Below are 16,639 nucleotides of genomic sequence, written 5' to 3' on the forward strand. Positions count from 1 at the left end.
TTTTCAAACGTTTTATCTTTTCGTCTAAACGCTGATCGATATAAAAATAAAACCATTGCCTCAAAATCTTTAAACGATTGATTGGCCGAATTATTGCTCAGTGTAAAAGGACCATTAGTTAATAAGGTTAGGATAAAGCAATGACAGGTAAGTTAAATGCAGTTGCACCTGGACGATTGATGTGAATATGACACCCCCCGACCACCTATTAAGCTGGCAGAACTGTTGAATAGGTATCAGTAAAAACATTCAAAACATGTATTTGTAGCCTTGGTGATAGAAGAGATGAGTGGGCACCACGGTAAATCTTAATATCCAGAAGAACAAGAAAGCACAAGTAAATAAATTCAAACACTTTATTGTAACAAAATATATATTATACACACACAACTACATGATTGGGCCCAAAAACCAAAGCCATCATATACAAAGGGTTCCATACAAATGAGTAAATGATTACGGGTATGTTTTTGAGGTGAAACTCTGACCAAAAATAATGACGGACAGACAATAAATATCAAAATACGGCCATATTTTGCCCTAAAAACATTGTATGAACATAGCCTTAAAAGACATACTTTAATATACTACTGCTTCTAATAAAGTCAGAGTATCCAGCTACTGGGCCCCAGCTGCAGATGGCAACAATGTTATATACCTGTAAATCATGCAGTGATAATACTGGGGCAAATATCTAATGGACCAGTGCAGAGAGAACACCCCACACTGCTGCTGTCATCTTTTAAGGAGTGCAAAAAGACAAAAGAGAAAAGGACGACAAGCGCTCATGTGCAGGTTCACAGGTTATCCAAATGGCGGGGTAAAAAAGAAACTTGCTAACCTGAAGGTGGCGGACATAATATAGCCACATAATATTAAAACCTCTCAGGTTCAGAGGGAGTGTCCGTTCCTGCAGCCTGGCATCCTACTTGCCAGATGGAAATCCTCCCGGTGTATAATATGAAGTGTTCCTAAATGGTGAACCACCATAAAAATTCATCCACAGCAAGGGATGTGGAGAAAGAGCTGATTGGAATCTCCGGACAGCACACTTTTCATTATGGCTGGCTGACTGCCACAGTCCGCCACCCTGGTCGCTTCCTGGTAGTGAGAAGAGACCTGGGACATGACGTGGCAGGCTGCTAAGTTATTCATCTGCTATAGTGGTGCCCCGGCTCCAGTGCTGAATAGCTGAGCGGGCCTGCCACGTCACATGTCCCTTCCCACCACCAGGAAGAGACCAGGGACCGCAGCAGCAGACTGCAGCACGGGAGTTAGGGGGGTAAGTGAATGTTATTGTTTTAACGCACCCCCTCTGCAAGCATATTGGAAACAAAGTATCCTGTCCAGAGTTCTCTTTAAAACATTTATGGGCACACTCAACATGTTTCTGAATCAGAACGATCCCTTCTGAGCACCTTTTTTTGTACTTCACCATTCAAGGAATACTTCAGACACCATAGACATTAGACCCATTCACCCATCAGTTCTAGGAGATCTTATTATTACAGACTTAGCTTGCGGAGCAGAAATCAGCAGAAAGTTTCCAGATATAGTGTTAAGCCCGTATTCCACGGGTCGTTAAGAGGAGCAAACCTATTACAGTGAAAGGGTTCCCATAATGTATCCATCCTGACACTGACCACACTGTATGTTTGTTCTAAATATAGACCAGTAAAACTTTATTAATATTACACAAAACAAAATATATTATATATATTCTATATTAGAAATACAACTTCTATATAGGCTATGTTCACACTATGTATTAAAGGGAAACAATCACACACAAATTGGCCATAAAGATAAGGAAACGTGCTGGTACATCAGCCAGCACGCTTCCTAACCACCCCCCTGTCCCCTCCGTCCCATGAACATTCAGCCCGCAAAGTTAGTTTAATAGTGTCCCGCGCTGTATGCAAATTACCATCTAAGTAGTCAAGGTGGGCGGGCGGCTGGTCAAGTAGTCACGGTGGGCGGGGGCTTCGTCATGTAGTCACAGGCTCCTGGGCCGCCTCCGGTGCTGTAATCACGCCCCTCCGGGCGTGTTGTAAAGCGGCTCCTGGTGACGTCACTCGGGGGGGCCGGCATTGCACGTCGGCCACGCCGACGTCTTTACTAAGCTGCGCAAGCGCAGTACAGCAGCGTCTTCTCAGGCTGCACTGCGCATGCGCAGCTTAGTAAAGATGTTTTTAAAAGTCTGCAATGTGTTACTTTTCTTTTTTTTCAATTAGGCTAAGTTCACACTGCGTTTTTGTAGTTACTTTAAAAGAATATTCTACTCAAACATAACTTTTCATATTTTGCTGCCCATGGTGAGACTAATAATTTATTTCATACCTGTTATCATCTATTCAGTCTCCTTTCCCCAGTTCTGAGCTCCTGCCTTCTGCTAAAGACACAAAAAACTGTGTGTGAGCTTTATTCTCTGAATCTCCCTCCCTTCTGAGACAGGTGATGTAAACAAGTCCCTGGTAGGAATGGTCCGAACCTGCCGAGGTTTGGGTTCGTACGAACCCGGACTCTCGGCAATGATTCCCGCTGTCTTTAACCTCCGTGGAGAGGGTGGATACAGCGGGAGGACCGCCTGGAAAACTGGTATACAGCCACAGCCGAAGGCTGTATCCCAGTTTTCCAGGCGGTCCTCCCACTTTATCCACCCTCTCCACAGAGCGGGCAGACAGCGGGAATCATTGCCGAGAGGCCGGGTTCGTACGAACCCGAACCTCGGCATGTTTGGACCATCCCTAGTCCCTGGCAAGCTTTGTCTGTAACTTTGTAGCTTCTGTGTAATGCTGGGATGAACTCACTGTGATTAATCCTCCCAGCATTACAAAGTTGCAGATAGGGACTTGTTTACATCTGCCATCTCAGAAGGGAGGGGAAGGAGGGGGAGATGGAGAGAAAAGCTCATACACACAAAAATCCGGATTTTTATTTTTAACAATGTAAATCAATGGAAACGAATATGTTAAATGGACTGCAAAAACACAGTGTGCACCTATCCTTACCCATTAAAAAATTTCAACAGATTAATTTTTTTTTAATCATTTCTATCTAACATGGTACAAAGATATTTTCTCTCCTGTACAATGAAAGACATTTTTAGGCCACAACCACACAATGTCTTTTTTTGGCCGTTTGGCTGACTTTACTTTGGACAGCCATCATTTTACGGGCCAAACGACAGATGTTATTTCAAAACAACAGCCATTACTTGTGGAATAATGGCCACTGTTTGGCCGTGAAATTATAGCCCTTAAAAAAAAAAAGGCTGTTAAACATAAAAAAACGTTGTCTGGTCATGACCTTATTACGTAAAAGGGCCTTAAAATGCCAGGGATATTAGTTTATATGTCATAGTAAATCTTAAAATATATTAATCGGGAAACATTACACAATGTTGTCACCTTTATGAGTTCTTAGATTATGGTACCCTTGGGCAGCTGGCACTGTTGGAAGTTCCTGGTAAAGACTAGTCCACTGCCCGGAAATGTACCACCATTGTTATGCTGAGCAATAAGACTTGACCTAAGTTACTCACTCACTTCAACAAACCAAATGTAAGTGACTCAATCACAAGATCAGGAATTCTACAGTATGTAAAACTTATATGAATGCCATCCATGTAACTTGAAGGGCAATGGTACAGAAGGAAAATCACAGTGTGAGTCTTCACTTGGCTTTATCATTCTTCTTGTAGCAAAGGCTGCCTTTCTTGAACTGTACTGTTACTTTCCATCAAGCTTGACCTGTCAACAGAAAGCCATATTATTCATACCAGCAAAATGGTTAATATTTAAAAAGGCACTGTCACAAAAAGAAGTCAACAGGTGTTTTGCAATATACTTTATTTTTTTCTATGTTTGAATCAACATTATACATATGGCCACTAGTTGTCTCCCTTCACTGCTCAAGTGTACAGCTGCTGTGCATCCACATTTAGTAACAGAGTAATCTGGGGGTGCTCGCATTGTATGGTCAGCTCTCCTGTCACACAGCACCTAAACCTCTGTAACCATACTGTGACATTATACTGACTGAATTGTTACATAACAAAGAGCATTATCTCCTAGTACGGATGCAAAGTTAAGATCAATTAGCAAAAAGCAATAAAAGAATAATATAATTATCCTAAGTTAATTGTCCTTGGTTGATATACAATATGCATGATGAACAGGTGTCTTTCCTTGTTTTTTTTTTGTTTTTTTAAGAGAAAAGACCAAATATCAACATGAAGGGAGCATGGAGCACAGTTTGGTCACATGTATAAGGTTGATTTAACCCCTTAGTGCTGCAGCTAGTTTGGTCCTTAAATGAGAAGTCCGGCAAAAATTTTTATTTAAGTATTGTAGTGCCGCCCCCCCCCCCCCCCCCCAAAGTTATACAAATCACCAATATACACTTACTACGGGAAATGCACATAAAATGCTTTTTCCCTGCACTTACTACTGCATCAAAGCTTCACTTCCTGGATAAAATGGTGATGTCACGACCCGACTCCCAGAGCTGTGCGGGCTGTGGCTGCTGGAGAGAATGATGGCAGAGGGACGCTCAGTGTCCCTCCAGTGCCCTGTGTCCCTCAGTGTCCCCCTGCCATCATCCTCTCCAGCAGCCACAGCCCGCACAGCTCTGGGAGTCGGGTCGTGACATCACCATTTTATCCAGGAAGTGAAGCCTTGATTCAGTAGTAAGTGCAGGGAAAAAAAGCACTTTATAAGCATTTCCCATAATAAGTGTATATTGGTGATTTGTATAACTTTGGGGGGCAATACAGTACTTTAATAAAAGTTTTTACTGGACTAAGCTTATTTTTTCAAAATCTGACTTGTCTCACTTTATGCTGTTATAGCTCAGTGATGCTATATTGTATACTAGCGATTCTGAGAGCTTTTTCTTCCGTAACATGTAGTACTTTATGTTACTGGCTAAATTTGGCAATTATTTTTTGTGAAAAACCTCAAAATATCATGTAAAATTTGAAAGACTTGCATTTTACAAACTTTGAAATTCTCTGCTTCTAAAAAAGGAAGTCATATCATTAATTAGTTACTGAGTCAAATTAACAATATGTCCTCTTTATTCTGGCATAATATATCTGGTAAACACATTTTACTTTTAGGTTGTTATGGGACTTAGAAATGTATCAGCAAATTATCAAATTTTCATGAAAGTTTCCCAAACTGTTTTTTTTAGAGCCCAATATTATTTTAAATGGATTTAGGAGGCTTACATACTGGAAACCACCAGAGGGGCCCCATTTTGGAAACTACACACCTTAAAGAATTAATCTAGGGGTATAATGAGCATTTAGACCCTACACGGGCTTGAGGAAAGTATTCACCATTAGGCCATAAAAATAGGAAAATATAAATTTTCCAATGATATTTCCGTTTAGATTAAAGTTTCTCATTTTCACAAGGAACATGTGAGAAAAAGCACCACAAAATTTGTAACACAGGTTCTCCCGAGTACAATGGTACCCCATATGTGGGCATCAGTAGTGTAATTTTGGTGGGGGCAGAGGGGGAGGCTGCTCCCGGGCCCACACAGGCAGGGGGCCCAGGCAGGGGGCCCACTGAAGATCTCACCAGTTAATGCTGTCTGCAAAAGCTATTGCTATTACAGCTGAATGCAGCAGGGTGATTTACAAGGAAAGTCACTTTTGTGGCCACAAGAGGCCGTTCCCCCCCCCCCCCCCCCTTAGAGCTGCAGGACATGAGTGATGTTGTGCGCTTACAAAGCAGCTGCTTTGAAATTGAGATCATAGGTAATCTAAAGGTGGTTTTGGGTAATGTATAGGTGGCTACAGCAATCTGAAGGTGTTAAAGGCAATCTGGGGTGGTTACGGGTAATCTGGGATTAAACCGCAACTATTACTATAATGAAATTGTCTGTTGCTTTTTTATACTTTTCACTTTTTGTACTTTTCCACATTTTTTTTTACTGTATTACTATGATCACTGTGATATGTTGTATCACAGTAATCACAGTTTACTGACAGGGTCCAAATTGGTCCCTGTGGAGTCGGGGTTGTGCAGTCGGAGTCGGAGCTAGTTTTGGCTGAAGTCAGAAAAAATGTACCGACTCCTACTCCAGCTGTAAAAAAATAAATCTTTTAAAATGTTATAATTGAGTTTTTCACATGGATTTTTATAAATGTTCCTCATTAAAATAGTTTATGTTCTATCAATCTAAGCTCTTTATTTATAAAAACCAGAAAAACCCTCTCACATACATTCAGGGAAAAGTTGATGGTCTCTATTTGCCAGCTTGTTTCTGAGCTGGAAGAGTCCACTGTGTGGGGGGAGATCAGAGCTGTTGTCTCCCTGGATGCTGGATGACTGTATATGAGCAGCAGTGTAATATGAAGATATCCTGTGCAATATAGGTCTCACCTCTTTTTATGCGCTTCCCAGGTATAATATAATATAGTGAGTACAAACTGCAAAAAAAAAAATCAGAAATAGTGACTATTAAATCCACAAATATCTCTAGCATGTCGATAAATAATTCTGTGTAACTTACAGCCACCAGAGGTAAAAGTCCTTGACAAGCAGCTGCCCATTCAAAATGAAGCTTCTCATTCAGAAACCCACCAAGTGTTGGGCCTACAAATGATCTGAAAAGAAAAAAAAGAAAAACAACGGAACCAAATTTAATATACAGTGCAGAAGATTTCCAATTCAACAGCATAACATGTTATCAGCAGTATCAATGTATCATGGTAAACATGAAATGTAACTCTGCATATGAAAAAAGTAAGGTAGGACCAGCACCAATATATAGCATAGGTACCTAAACCGGGACTAATTATTTAAAAAGGACCTGTAGCCAAACTAAAAAATGAGATTTTTTTCATAAATAACTTCAGGTGTCCTGACTACACAAACTTATAGTTTTTTGGTATGCCTTCTGTTCCCGAGATAAGTGGGTTCATAGATTGTCTGACAATTCAGTTAACAGTCAGATGGTCCTGACCTTAATCGTAATAATGGGATCAGATGGCAAGCATGATTATACATGCATGTATATACCCACTTTTTCTTTGGGATTTACATTTTTAAAATATAGTAAGGGTGCGTTCACACTTACAGGATCTGCAGCAGATCCGCAGCAGATTTGATGGTGCAGATTTGATGCTGTTTTTAGTTACTTAAATGAAATCTGCTGCGGATCTGCAGCAGAAAATAAGCTGCGGATCCAGTAAGTGTGAACATATCCTAAAACAACTTAAAGGGGTAAAAAAAATCTTTCAAATAAACTGGTGTCAGAAAGTGCCAGAGATTTGTCATTTACTTCTATAAAAAAAAAAAAAAAAAAAAAAAAAAAAATCTTCCAGTACTTATCAGCTGCTGTATGTCCTGCAGGAAGTGGTGGATTCTTTCCAGTCTGGAGAGCAGGAGAGGTTTTCTATGAGGATTTGCTACTGCTCTGGACAGTTCCTGTCATGGACAAAGGTGGCAGCAAAGAGCTCTGTGTCAGGCTGGAAAGAATACACCACTTCCTGCAAGACATTCAGCAGCTTATAAGTACTAGAAGACTGGAGATTTTTAATAGAAGTAACAAATCTTTGCCACTTTCTGACACCAGTTGATTTGAAAGAAATTTGCTGGAGTACCCATTTAAAAGGGAATGTATCATCAGATAATGAGAGTGTTTAAAGAGGGTTATCTACATAAGAACTAAAAATTTAAATGCTCCCAAACCTAGCTGGTGTTACTCACCAATTCCCCCTGGGTATTTTCAGCCATCTCCTGTCTTTCTAGCCCCTGCTATTCCTAAGTTACAAGTTTTTCTAAAAGTCGATCTAGCGCCGGCCAGGAAACTACATTTCCCATCATGCATCTCCCTGATTGGTCGGCTTGCATTCTTGCCCCCCCTTATCTTTCTTTCCTGCCCACTGCTGTCATTACTATTGCACAGTAAACACAGGACTGTTTTTCCACTGATTTTGCATCACATCACCCCAATTTGTATTCCCTAGTAGCTGATGATGTAGCAGGCCTAAAGTGTGCACAGTTCTACTTCCATCCACATTCTAACATCCAAAACCCTTACAGTATACAGAGCTGTGACACAACGACAGGTTTATATGCCTGCATTCACTGACAGGAATCAGAGATAGAAAGAACTATAACTTTTCATATTACAGAAACACAAGTCTATTGAAGCAGCACTTTTACTAGCAGTGATCAAGTACAAGTCAATAGACAGCTAACCCGGCCCCCAGAGGGGAGATCACATGTCCTGTGTCTACAAAAGGGGTGAGGGTCCCATTCCTGGGACTTTTATTCATCAAATTATATTGTATATCTTTAACCCCTTAGTGACCCATGACGTATCTCATACGTCATGGTGCCGCGGGGGGTGTTCAGAGCAGGGTCCCGCGGCTAATTAAGCCTCTAAGTGCAGCTGTCAAACCTGACAGCTGCACTTAGAGGCTTTGTACACAGCATCCCTGGTGTCTAGTGGGACGGATCTCCCCCCCTGCAGCGGGCCTCAGCAATCTATGACCGATCTGATGGATCTTTGCTGTGTATATACACAGCATTGATTTCTATGAGAGAGCAGTGCTGTGTATATACAAGTCCCCCAGGGGGACTTCTAGTTAAAGTAAAAATAAAAGTAAAAAATTTTTTTATTAATAAAAATTCCCCTCCCCTATTAAAAGTCCAAATCACCCCCCTTTTCCCATTTTATAAATATAAATAAATAAACATATTTAGTATCGCCGCGCGTGTAATCGCCCGAACTATTAATTAATCACATTACTGATCTCGCACGGTAAATCAAATCTCGCATCAAATCCAGAAAAAATGTATCATATAAAAAGTGATCAAAAAGTCATATATGCGCAATCAAGGTACTGATAGAAAGAACACATCATGGCGCAAAAAATGACACCTCACACAGCCCCATAGACCAAAGGATAAAAGAGCTAAAAGCCTGGGAATAGAGCGATTGTAAGGAACGTATATTTGTTAACAATGGTTTGAATTTTTTACAGGCCATCAGATAATATAAAAGTTATACATGTTACATATCGCTGTAATCGTAACGACTTGAGGAACATGTATAACAAGTCAGTTTTACCATAGGTCGAACGGCGTAAATGCAAAACTCCCCAAAATCAAAACAAATTCCTTTTTTTTTCAATTTGACAGCGCAAATGATTTTTTCCCGGTTTCGCAGCACATGTTATGGAAAAATAATGCCTGTCATTGCAAAGTACAATTGGTTTCGCAAAAAATAAGGGCTCATGTGGGTCTCTAGGTAAAAAACTGCAAGTGCGATGGCCTTTTAAACATAAAGTGGAAAAAGCAAAAGTGCAAAACGAAAATTGGCTTTGACCTTAAGGGGTTAAGGGTCTCAGATTTGAATTTGCTGGTAATGGGACCCTCTGATTTTGACAGATAAACATAATTTATTAAACACATTAACAAAAATTTGTTTTATCATGACGGTACATACCCTGAAGACCACATTGCACCGAACAGTCCAGATATTAAGCCCAAGGTACTTAGGCCTTCTTCAAAGCCATTCTCACTGGGAGCAAATAAAGTGTGAACAATACAACAGTTAGTAATATATAAAACTAAAAACTTAAAGTAAATAGACCTTGGCTATGTTCACACACAGTATTTCCGTTAGTCTACTACTTTCCACTGACTATGGCTGTGTTGTATGAACACAGCCATAGTCTGCTCACAGGCCCCAAGGGTCAACCTAGAGTAATGTACTAGACATTAAAAAAAACTATGCATTGTGAATTAGTATTTATAGTCTTTCCTTCATTCTTACATCTGTGCCACCCTCAACACCTACCATTTATAAGATTACACAGAGGAATACTGAATATCATACTAAGATGTTATTATAATTATATAACATACTTACTATGCTGCACTGAGCATTTCTGGATAAACCGGTATAGCAGACAGGCCTATACAAAATCCATCCAAAACCAGCACAAAGATAAACAGCCAGAGTTTACTGCAAAGGACAAAAAAAATATGTTAGGGATTTTTTTAAATAGTTTTTAGGGGTCAGGATCATGTTTGTAGTGATTATATATTTCTTATTATGAGATTACCAAGAAAGAGGCAATACTTGTCTGATCACATTGGTGTGCCAGTCAATTGTTCTATATACTTTGTTCTTGTGCTAGTATATGGATCTTCTTATATAGAGACTGAGCACCCAGAAATCTTGTGGATATTGTGCGTTGTGTATTCTTTTCCAGTTAGTGAGGAGAGTTTGCCATCTATCGTGTCTAAATGTTTAGAATACTTGGTTAGAGGTGTTAGAGCACCATCTAGGGCCAGCAGTGCGGTAACGCAGGAAATATACTATCCCTAATTCAGCTTTATATATACAGTGGTACCTTGGGTTAAGAGTAACTTGGTTTAAGAGCCTTTTGGTTTAAGAGCTCACAGTTTTTCAAAATTGTGACTTGGTTTAAGAGCATTGCTTTGGTTTAAGAGCTCCCTGTACTGGGTGGGAGGGTGAGTGGGGGAGGGGCATATTCTGCATAGTGGGATCTACAACACTGTACTCTGACCCAGAAAGTCTCCCTCACCTTCCAAATCATAGCAGATCCACTTCAGGCTGGGGCTTACATAGGAGGACAGGACTGTGGAGGTAATCTCTGCATAGCTGTAACCCCTCTCTCCCTGGGCAGAGAGTGTTGCATCTATGTGCCCACATCTGCCCTGCTCATTCCTTCATGCTCCCTGCAGTCTCTGTCAGTCCTGATTGGTCCATGCTGAACACACCCCCTTCCTCATTGCTGTCATGTGACCACACAGACCTCTGACAGCCGCCCTGCTTCTCTATTCTAGCCTGTTGTACTACACTACTGCATTATGGAGATCTGCAGTTCTATCCTGTATCTACAAAATGCTGCTGTTTTTCAGGTTTATGCCCTTACTATACATTATACTCCACATGCTGACTGCTATACTGTACAGTAACTTATATGACATTGAGCTGTTTTTCATTGTTTTATCTGTTCTAAATGTTATTCAGAATATAAAATCATTATTTTTGGGGTGTAGAACCAATTGTCTGCATATCAGTAATTTCTTATGGGAAAATTTGCTTTGGTTTAAGAGTGGATTTGGATTACAAGCACGGTCCCGGAACGAATTATGCTACTTAACCTAAAAAAGTGGACAAAGTCGCAGGCCAACCTCACTGCCGCATGTAGCTCCCCTGATGCACAGACCGAAATGTCCACAGATCTTGCCCCTATGTCATATCTATAGTTTACCTTAAATGCTACACTTTTATAAAACCTCCCACCCACCTTCATACAAGCTCCCCATCCATAGTACCCACATTTTGAAAAAGTAGTTACCCCATTATTTTCCCCAAGCAGTAGGTAGTGCCATAATAGTGCCTTATATAATACTCAGCCCCCCCTCAATAGTTCCTCATATAGTACTCAGCCCCCTCATTAGTGCCCCATATAGTAATCATTACACAGAATAGTGCCCCATATAGTAATGATTACCCCTTAATGGTGCCCCATATAGTACAAAGCCCCTCTTAATAGTGCCCCATAAAGTAATCAATGAGCTCCAATAGTGCCCCATACAGTTGTCAATTGCCCTAGAAGCTCCTCCGCCCACAGGATGACCACGGCACACATCGAGCACGCTGTCTGTGCCAGGTACGTTCCGCAGAAGATTATAATATGGGCAGCGCAGGAGGCTGTAAGGACCACCCATATTATAACTAACTGCACTGTCTGTGGGACAGCTATAGAGAATCAACTGATTTCCCCTGCAGGCCAAAAATAATGGCACCGCGGGCCAGCGCTCGATAGGCCTGTTCTAGTAGATTAATGTAAAATATTGAAATCTAATTAACAATATAGCACAAAGTCATTTTAGTTTTAAAGCACCTTGTTTAACCTGTGTACTTTACAGCCCATAAAACCAGCACTGAAGGTCATCACACATTCAACTATGACATTTTATACTATAACATGAACCCACCTTTCAATGTGGAATATAGGTGCAGGTCCTAACATAAAGAAGCACAATGCGGTACCAAGGTTGCCAACAATGAGAAGCCATTTCCTCAATTGCTGTATTAAAAGAGAACAAAAAACAAGTTTAATTATACTGAAAACCAATTAGGCAACGTCAGTACGAATCATACTTACAGGTAACTTGTCACTTATCACTCCAAGAAGAGGTGAACTTATTGAATATGATAAAGCGAGGCCAAGAAAAACTAATCCGACGTAACCGACCTGTAAATGAAACTGGAAACAGAAAAGCGGAGAACTATTTAAACTGCAACATAAGAGAAGATTTTATGAATGATTTCACTAAAGATTACAAATACATAAATGTCCATTATTACTTATAGAATATACTGTAGCGTCCCTCCTCCCCACCCTCTTCATCATTAGGAATGCTCCATGTAAATTGCCTCCTATTCCCCAGCTGTGGCAGCCCGACACATAGGCTGGATCGTTAAGGACTTGTGCAATGTTCAGCATGGAGAAAATGTTTCAGTGGAATTCCTAATGATGAAGAGGGTGGGAAGGAGGGACAGAGGGGTGGTGCAAAGTTAGGGCACAGATACTCCCGTTTGGCACGGGCTTCAAGTTTAAAAGTTGTTTTTTAGGACAATAACTGCATCACCTGCCGTACGGACCACAGGGAAGATCTTGGATTAAAAGCAGCTATCCGGAGGCACAAGTGGTTTGGGGGGGGGGGGGGGGGGGGGTCAGATTGTGGGTACAGAATCGCTTTAAGATATTAAAGTGTACTTGTTATTATAAAAAATGCTTGACCTGCCAGACAAACATGTTAAAAGCTTGATGGGTGCGAGTCCAACATGTCCGGTCATAGCGGAGTCCCGCCTCGGCCGATAATGGCTGAGCCGCCTTGAGATGTTACATCTCAAGCCGCAGCTCAGACCAGGACCCGGCGCTGGAACCGGGGACATAAGTGACCGGAGGCTTCTATATCCACCCTCCCCCCGACCGTACAATAAAAATGACCCCAGCCCTTTAAGTACAAAATACTTACTGTTTCTGTAACAAAAAGTGACATGGTTGGGTCCAAAAATCCTAAAGATGCACTCAATGAAAAAATGGTAAAACACATTAACATAATCTTTGGCAGCTTGAGTAAAGTCCAAAAAGAGTCTTTTCCAGGTATAGAATCTGAAAGAAATAATGAAACACTGTAAATAAGGTGCTTTATTTTTTGAGTATTTATAATACTGGGACATTAAAAGCTAAATTAGCCCTATAGAGGAACACTGCTTTTAGAGCAGTAACCTAGAAAATGAGCTGCCAACAATGGGAGAGAAAGAGCTGCATTTCAGAAGGAGACAAGTTTGCTAAATGATTCCATTAACAAAAAGATATAACTGGATGAGCTTTATGAGATGGGAATTCCCCCTCAAAATGAGAGGCAACCTTTAACAGTTTATGAGATTGTAGTCCAGGTCAGTTATCACAACAGATGTTCCAGTTTTTATAATATTGGTGTGCACTCTGTCAGATGGTAAAACAGCTGAATTGTCTTTAACCCCTTCATGACCAAGGTCATTGATGCCCGGATGCTCGGGACAAATTGAAGCAATGTTTCTCCTCGTCTTCTAAGAGCCATAGCGCTTCTATTTTTCCACCTACAGGGCTGGTTGGGCGGGTCATTTTTTTGCGCCATGATCTCTAGCTTTTATTGTTATCATACTGGTGTAAGAGAAAAATTTTATTTGTTTTTTAAGTTTTTTCTAATATATAATTTAAAAAAATCAGCAATCCTGTTTTTTTTCCACTTTCCACTTTTCATTCACGCTGTTCAGGGATTTTTTTTTGTTTAGATATGTTTTAAAACTTTTTTTTACACATTTTGTATTGCATATATAACGTATGTATGCAATGCTATTATTGCATATACTGATGAATGCTATGCTATAGTGTTTTTGGCGATCTGTACATAGAGACTGCCTGAGAGCAGAATTTATGCAAAGATTGAAGACCCGACAGGACCGAGGTAAGTGGCTTACCCCCGCCTGTTAGTACAAGTGATTGGGAATCCGTCCCGATCGATCAGTGACATGTCCTTGTCCTGTTACGGACTATCTTAAACGCTGGGATTGCTGTGCATTGCAGCATTTAAGGGGGTTTATAACAGGCAGCTACATGACCACTACTGCCTGTCATTAGCTCTGGAGCCGGCCACACTGATGTGTGTGGGACCGCTCGCATTGTAGCGGTCCCGCACACATTTAAAGCCCTTGCAGCAGGAATGTGTATACGTTCCTAGACTGAAAGGGGTATGTGCAGTAGGAACGTATTTATACACATTATGGACAGGTACGGGGTAACCAGGGAACTATATTGTGTATAGAAATATGTACCGTATTTTCCGGACTATAAGGCGCGCTTAAAATACTATGATTTTCTAAGAAATTGTAAGTGCGCCTTATAGTCCAGTGCGCCTTATATATGGACCGGGACAGCTCCGGCCTCCATGGCGCAGATAGGCTGCTGAGCTCACATCTCCCCGCCGCACAGCACAGCGCAGCGCTTCCTCACCTGGACTCCCGGCCCATGGCTCCGCAAGCCTGTCCTGCTGTCCCGCTCTCCCGCTGTAGCGCTGTACCGCTCTCCGCAGCCCGGATACAGGCTCAGGCATAGGCTTCAGGCATAGACTTTCATTCAATAGCGCCACCTAGTGGCCGGAGGTTATAGAGCAACATTGTACTGTACTGAGGCTCCTAACTATGGTGGCCACAATGCTCCATGCAGAATTTTGCCAACGGGACTCGCTGGCAGAATTCTGCCTATCCTGCATGGTGCATTACGGCCACCATAGTAAGGAGCCTCAGCACTGTGACATAGTAAGGAGCTTCAGTAAATACAGTACTGTGATCAGCAGGTGACATAGTAAAGAGCCTCAGTAAGTACTGTGATCAGCAGGTAACTTCGTTTTTCGTTCGTTCTAACTTATACACTATAATGCGGTGCGCCTTATAGTCTGGTGCGCCTTATAGTCCGGTGCGCCTTATATATGAACCTAGATGGCTTAGCAGGCTAAAATTGAAGGTGCGCCTTATAGTCCGAAAAATACGGTATGTTTTATGGTTTCAAACTGACATTCTGCATTTGGCCACAAGATGCCGATGTTTTGCAGTGCACAGCCTGTGCTGTTAAAGGAGAAGTCCGGCCCAAATTATTTTTTTATATGTTATTACTGATGGAAAGTTATACAATTTTCTAATGTACATTAATTATGGGAAATGCTCATATACTGCTATTTCCCTAATTTAGTGTATCAGGAAGTGTTAGAATGATCTCAGAAGCAGTGACGTCACGAAGAATGGTGTAATTCCTATGTGTCCAGCAGGGGGCGCACTATATATAGAAGTCAATGAGTACAATTGACTTCTATATATAGTGCGCCCCTGCTGGACACTCCATTGGAATTACAATGGATGTGTATGTGAATGTAATATACAGTGTTTTTGATTGAATACATTTATGAAATACTTTGGGGAGCAAGTGTCCTTGCTCCCCAAAGTATTCCATAAATGTAAGCAATCAGTACATCACAGTAAGCCCGCCGAACTGCCGCCGCCCGCCGCCGCTACCGCCGCTACCGAACGCCCGCCGCTCTGGACTACACTCAACTACTACTCTCCCCACCTGCTCATAGCATGCACAGGTGATGAGAGAGTAGTAGATGGGTTATATCTCTGAGATCTCCGCCACTGATGCCGCGCAGGGGAGCCGCTCATCACTGCAGCTATTATCCCCCTCCTGCTTCTTCCTTACTCTATCTGATGGCTGACTCCCCGCCCGGCCGCCGGCACGTGTGATCGGAGAGCGGTGGCCGGGAGGGGGGAGTCAGCCATCAGATAGTGTAAGGAAGCAGCAGGAGGGGGGAGCGGAGGGGGATGATAGCTGCAGTGATGAGCGGCTCCCCTGCGCGGCATCAGCAGCAGCGGCGGCGGAGATCTCAGAGATATAACCCAGCTACTACTCTCCCATCACCTGCTCATGCTATGAGCAGGTGGGGAGAGTAGTAGTTGAGTGTAGTCCAGAGCAGCGGGCGCTCAGTAGCGGCGGCAGCTTTTTCATAAATGTATTCAATCAAAAACACTGTATATTACATTTACATAAACATCCATTGTAATTCCAATGGAGTGTCCAGTAGGGGGGCACTATATATAGAAGTCAATTGTACTCATTGACTTCTATATATAGTGCGCCCCCTGCTGGACACTCTATAGGAATTACACCATTCGTCGTGACGTCACTGCTTCTGAGATAATTCTAACACTTCCTGATACACTAAATTAAGGGAAATAGCAGTATATGAGCATTTCCCATAATGTACATTAGAAAATTGTATAACTTTCCATCAGTAATAACATATAAAAAAATTATTTTGTCCGGACTTCTCCTTTAAGGCTGTGTTGTTGTCAAGGAAGGTGAACTTGACATTTGGAAGATGTGCCCTGAGGGAAGAAGGAGGAGGAGCTAAGGGAAGTCTGAAGCAGCCTTTTTGATGAGTGAGCTGTCTGTAGTTGATGCAGACTGAGAGACCTTATGCTATCCACGTGAAGTATCCTTCTTCTGGGACCCCACGACTGCTGTGGA

General features: G+C 41.7%; 1 protein-coding gene across 2 annotated transcripts in view; it reads right to left on the reverse strand.

The window, feature by feature from the left end:
* Window positions 1-2,691: 2,691 nt before the first annotated feature.
* SLC18B1 (solute carrier family 18 member B1) overlaps window positions 2,692-16,639 on the reverse strand; it is a 40,246-nt gene continuing 26,298 nt past the window's right edge. For both annotated transcript variants that reach the window (XM_069973711.1, XM_069973710.1), the window contains exons 7-14: window positions 13,053-13,189; window positions 12,176-12,277; window positions 12,006-12,097; window positions 9,901-9,996; window positions 9,475-9,549; window positions 6,529-6,622; window positions 6,399-6,445; window positions 2,692-3,752 (exon numbers count right to left, since the gene is read on the reverse strand). In XM_069973711.1, the coding sequence (XP_069829812.1) occupies window positions 3,689-3,752; window positions 6,399-6,445; window positions 6,529-6,622; window positions 9,475-9,549; window positions 9,901-9,996; window positions 12,006-12,097; window positions 12,176-12,277; window positions 13,053-13,189 (707 nt within the window). In that variant the 3' untranslated portion in view covers window positions 2,692-3,688. The remainder of the gene's footprint in view (window positions 3,753-6,398; window positions 6,446-6,528; window positions 6,623-9,474; window positions 9,550-9,900; window positions 9,997-12,005; window positions 12,098-12,175; window positions 12,278-13,052; window positions 13,190-16,639) is intronic.

Source organism: Dendropsophus ebraccatus, chromosome 6, assembly GCF_027789765.1.
Source record: "Dendropsophus ebraccatus isolate aDenEbr1 chromosome 6, aDenEbr1.pat, whole genome shotgun sequence".
Classification (NCBI taxonomy): domain Eukaryota; kingdom Metazoa; phylum Chordata; class Amphibia; order Anura; family Hylidae; genus Dendropsophus; species Dendropsophus ebraccatus.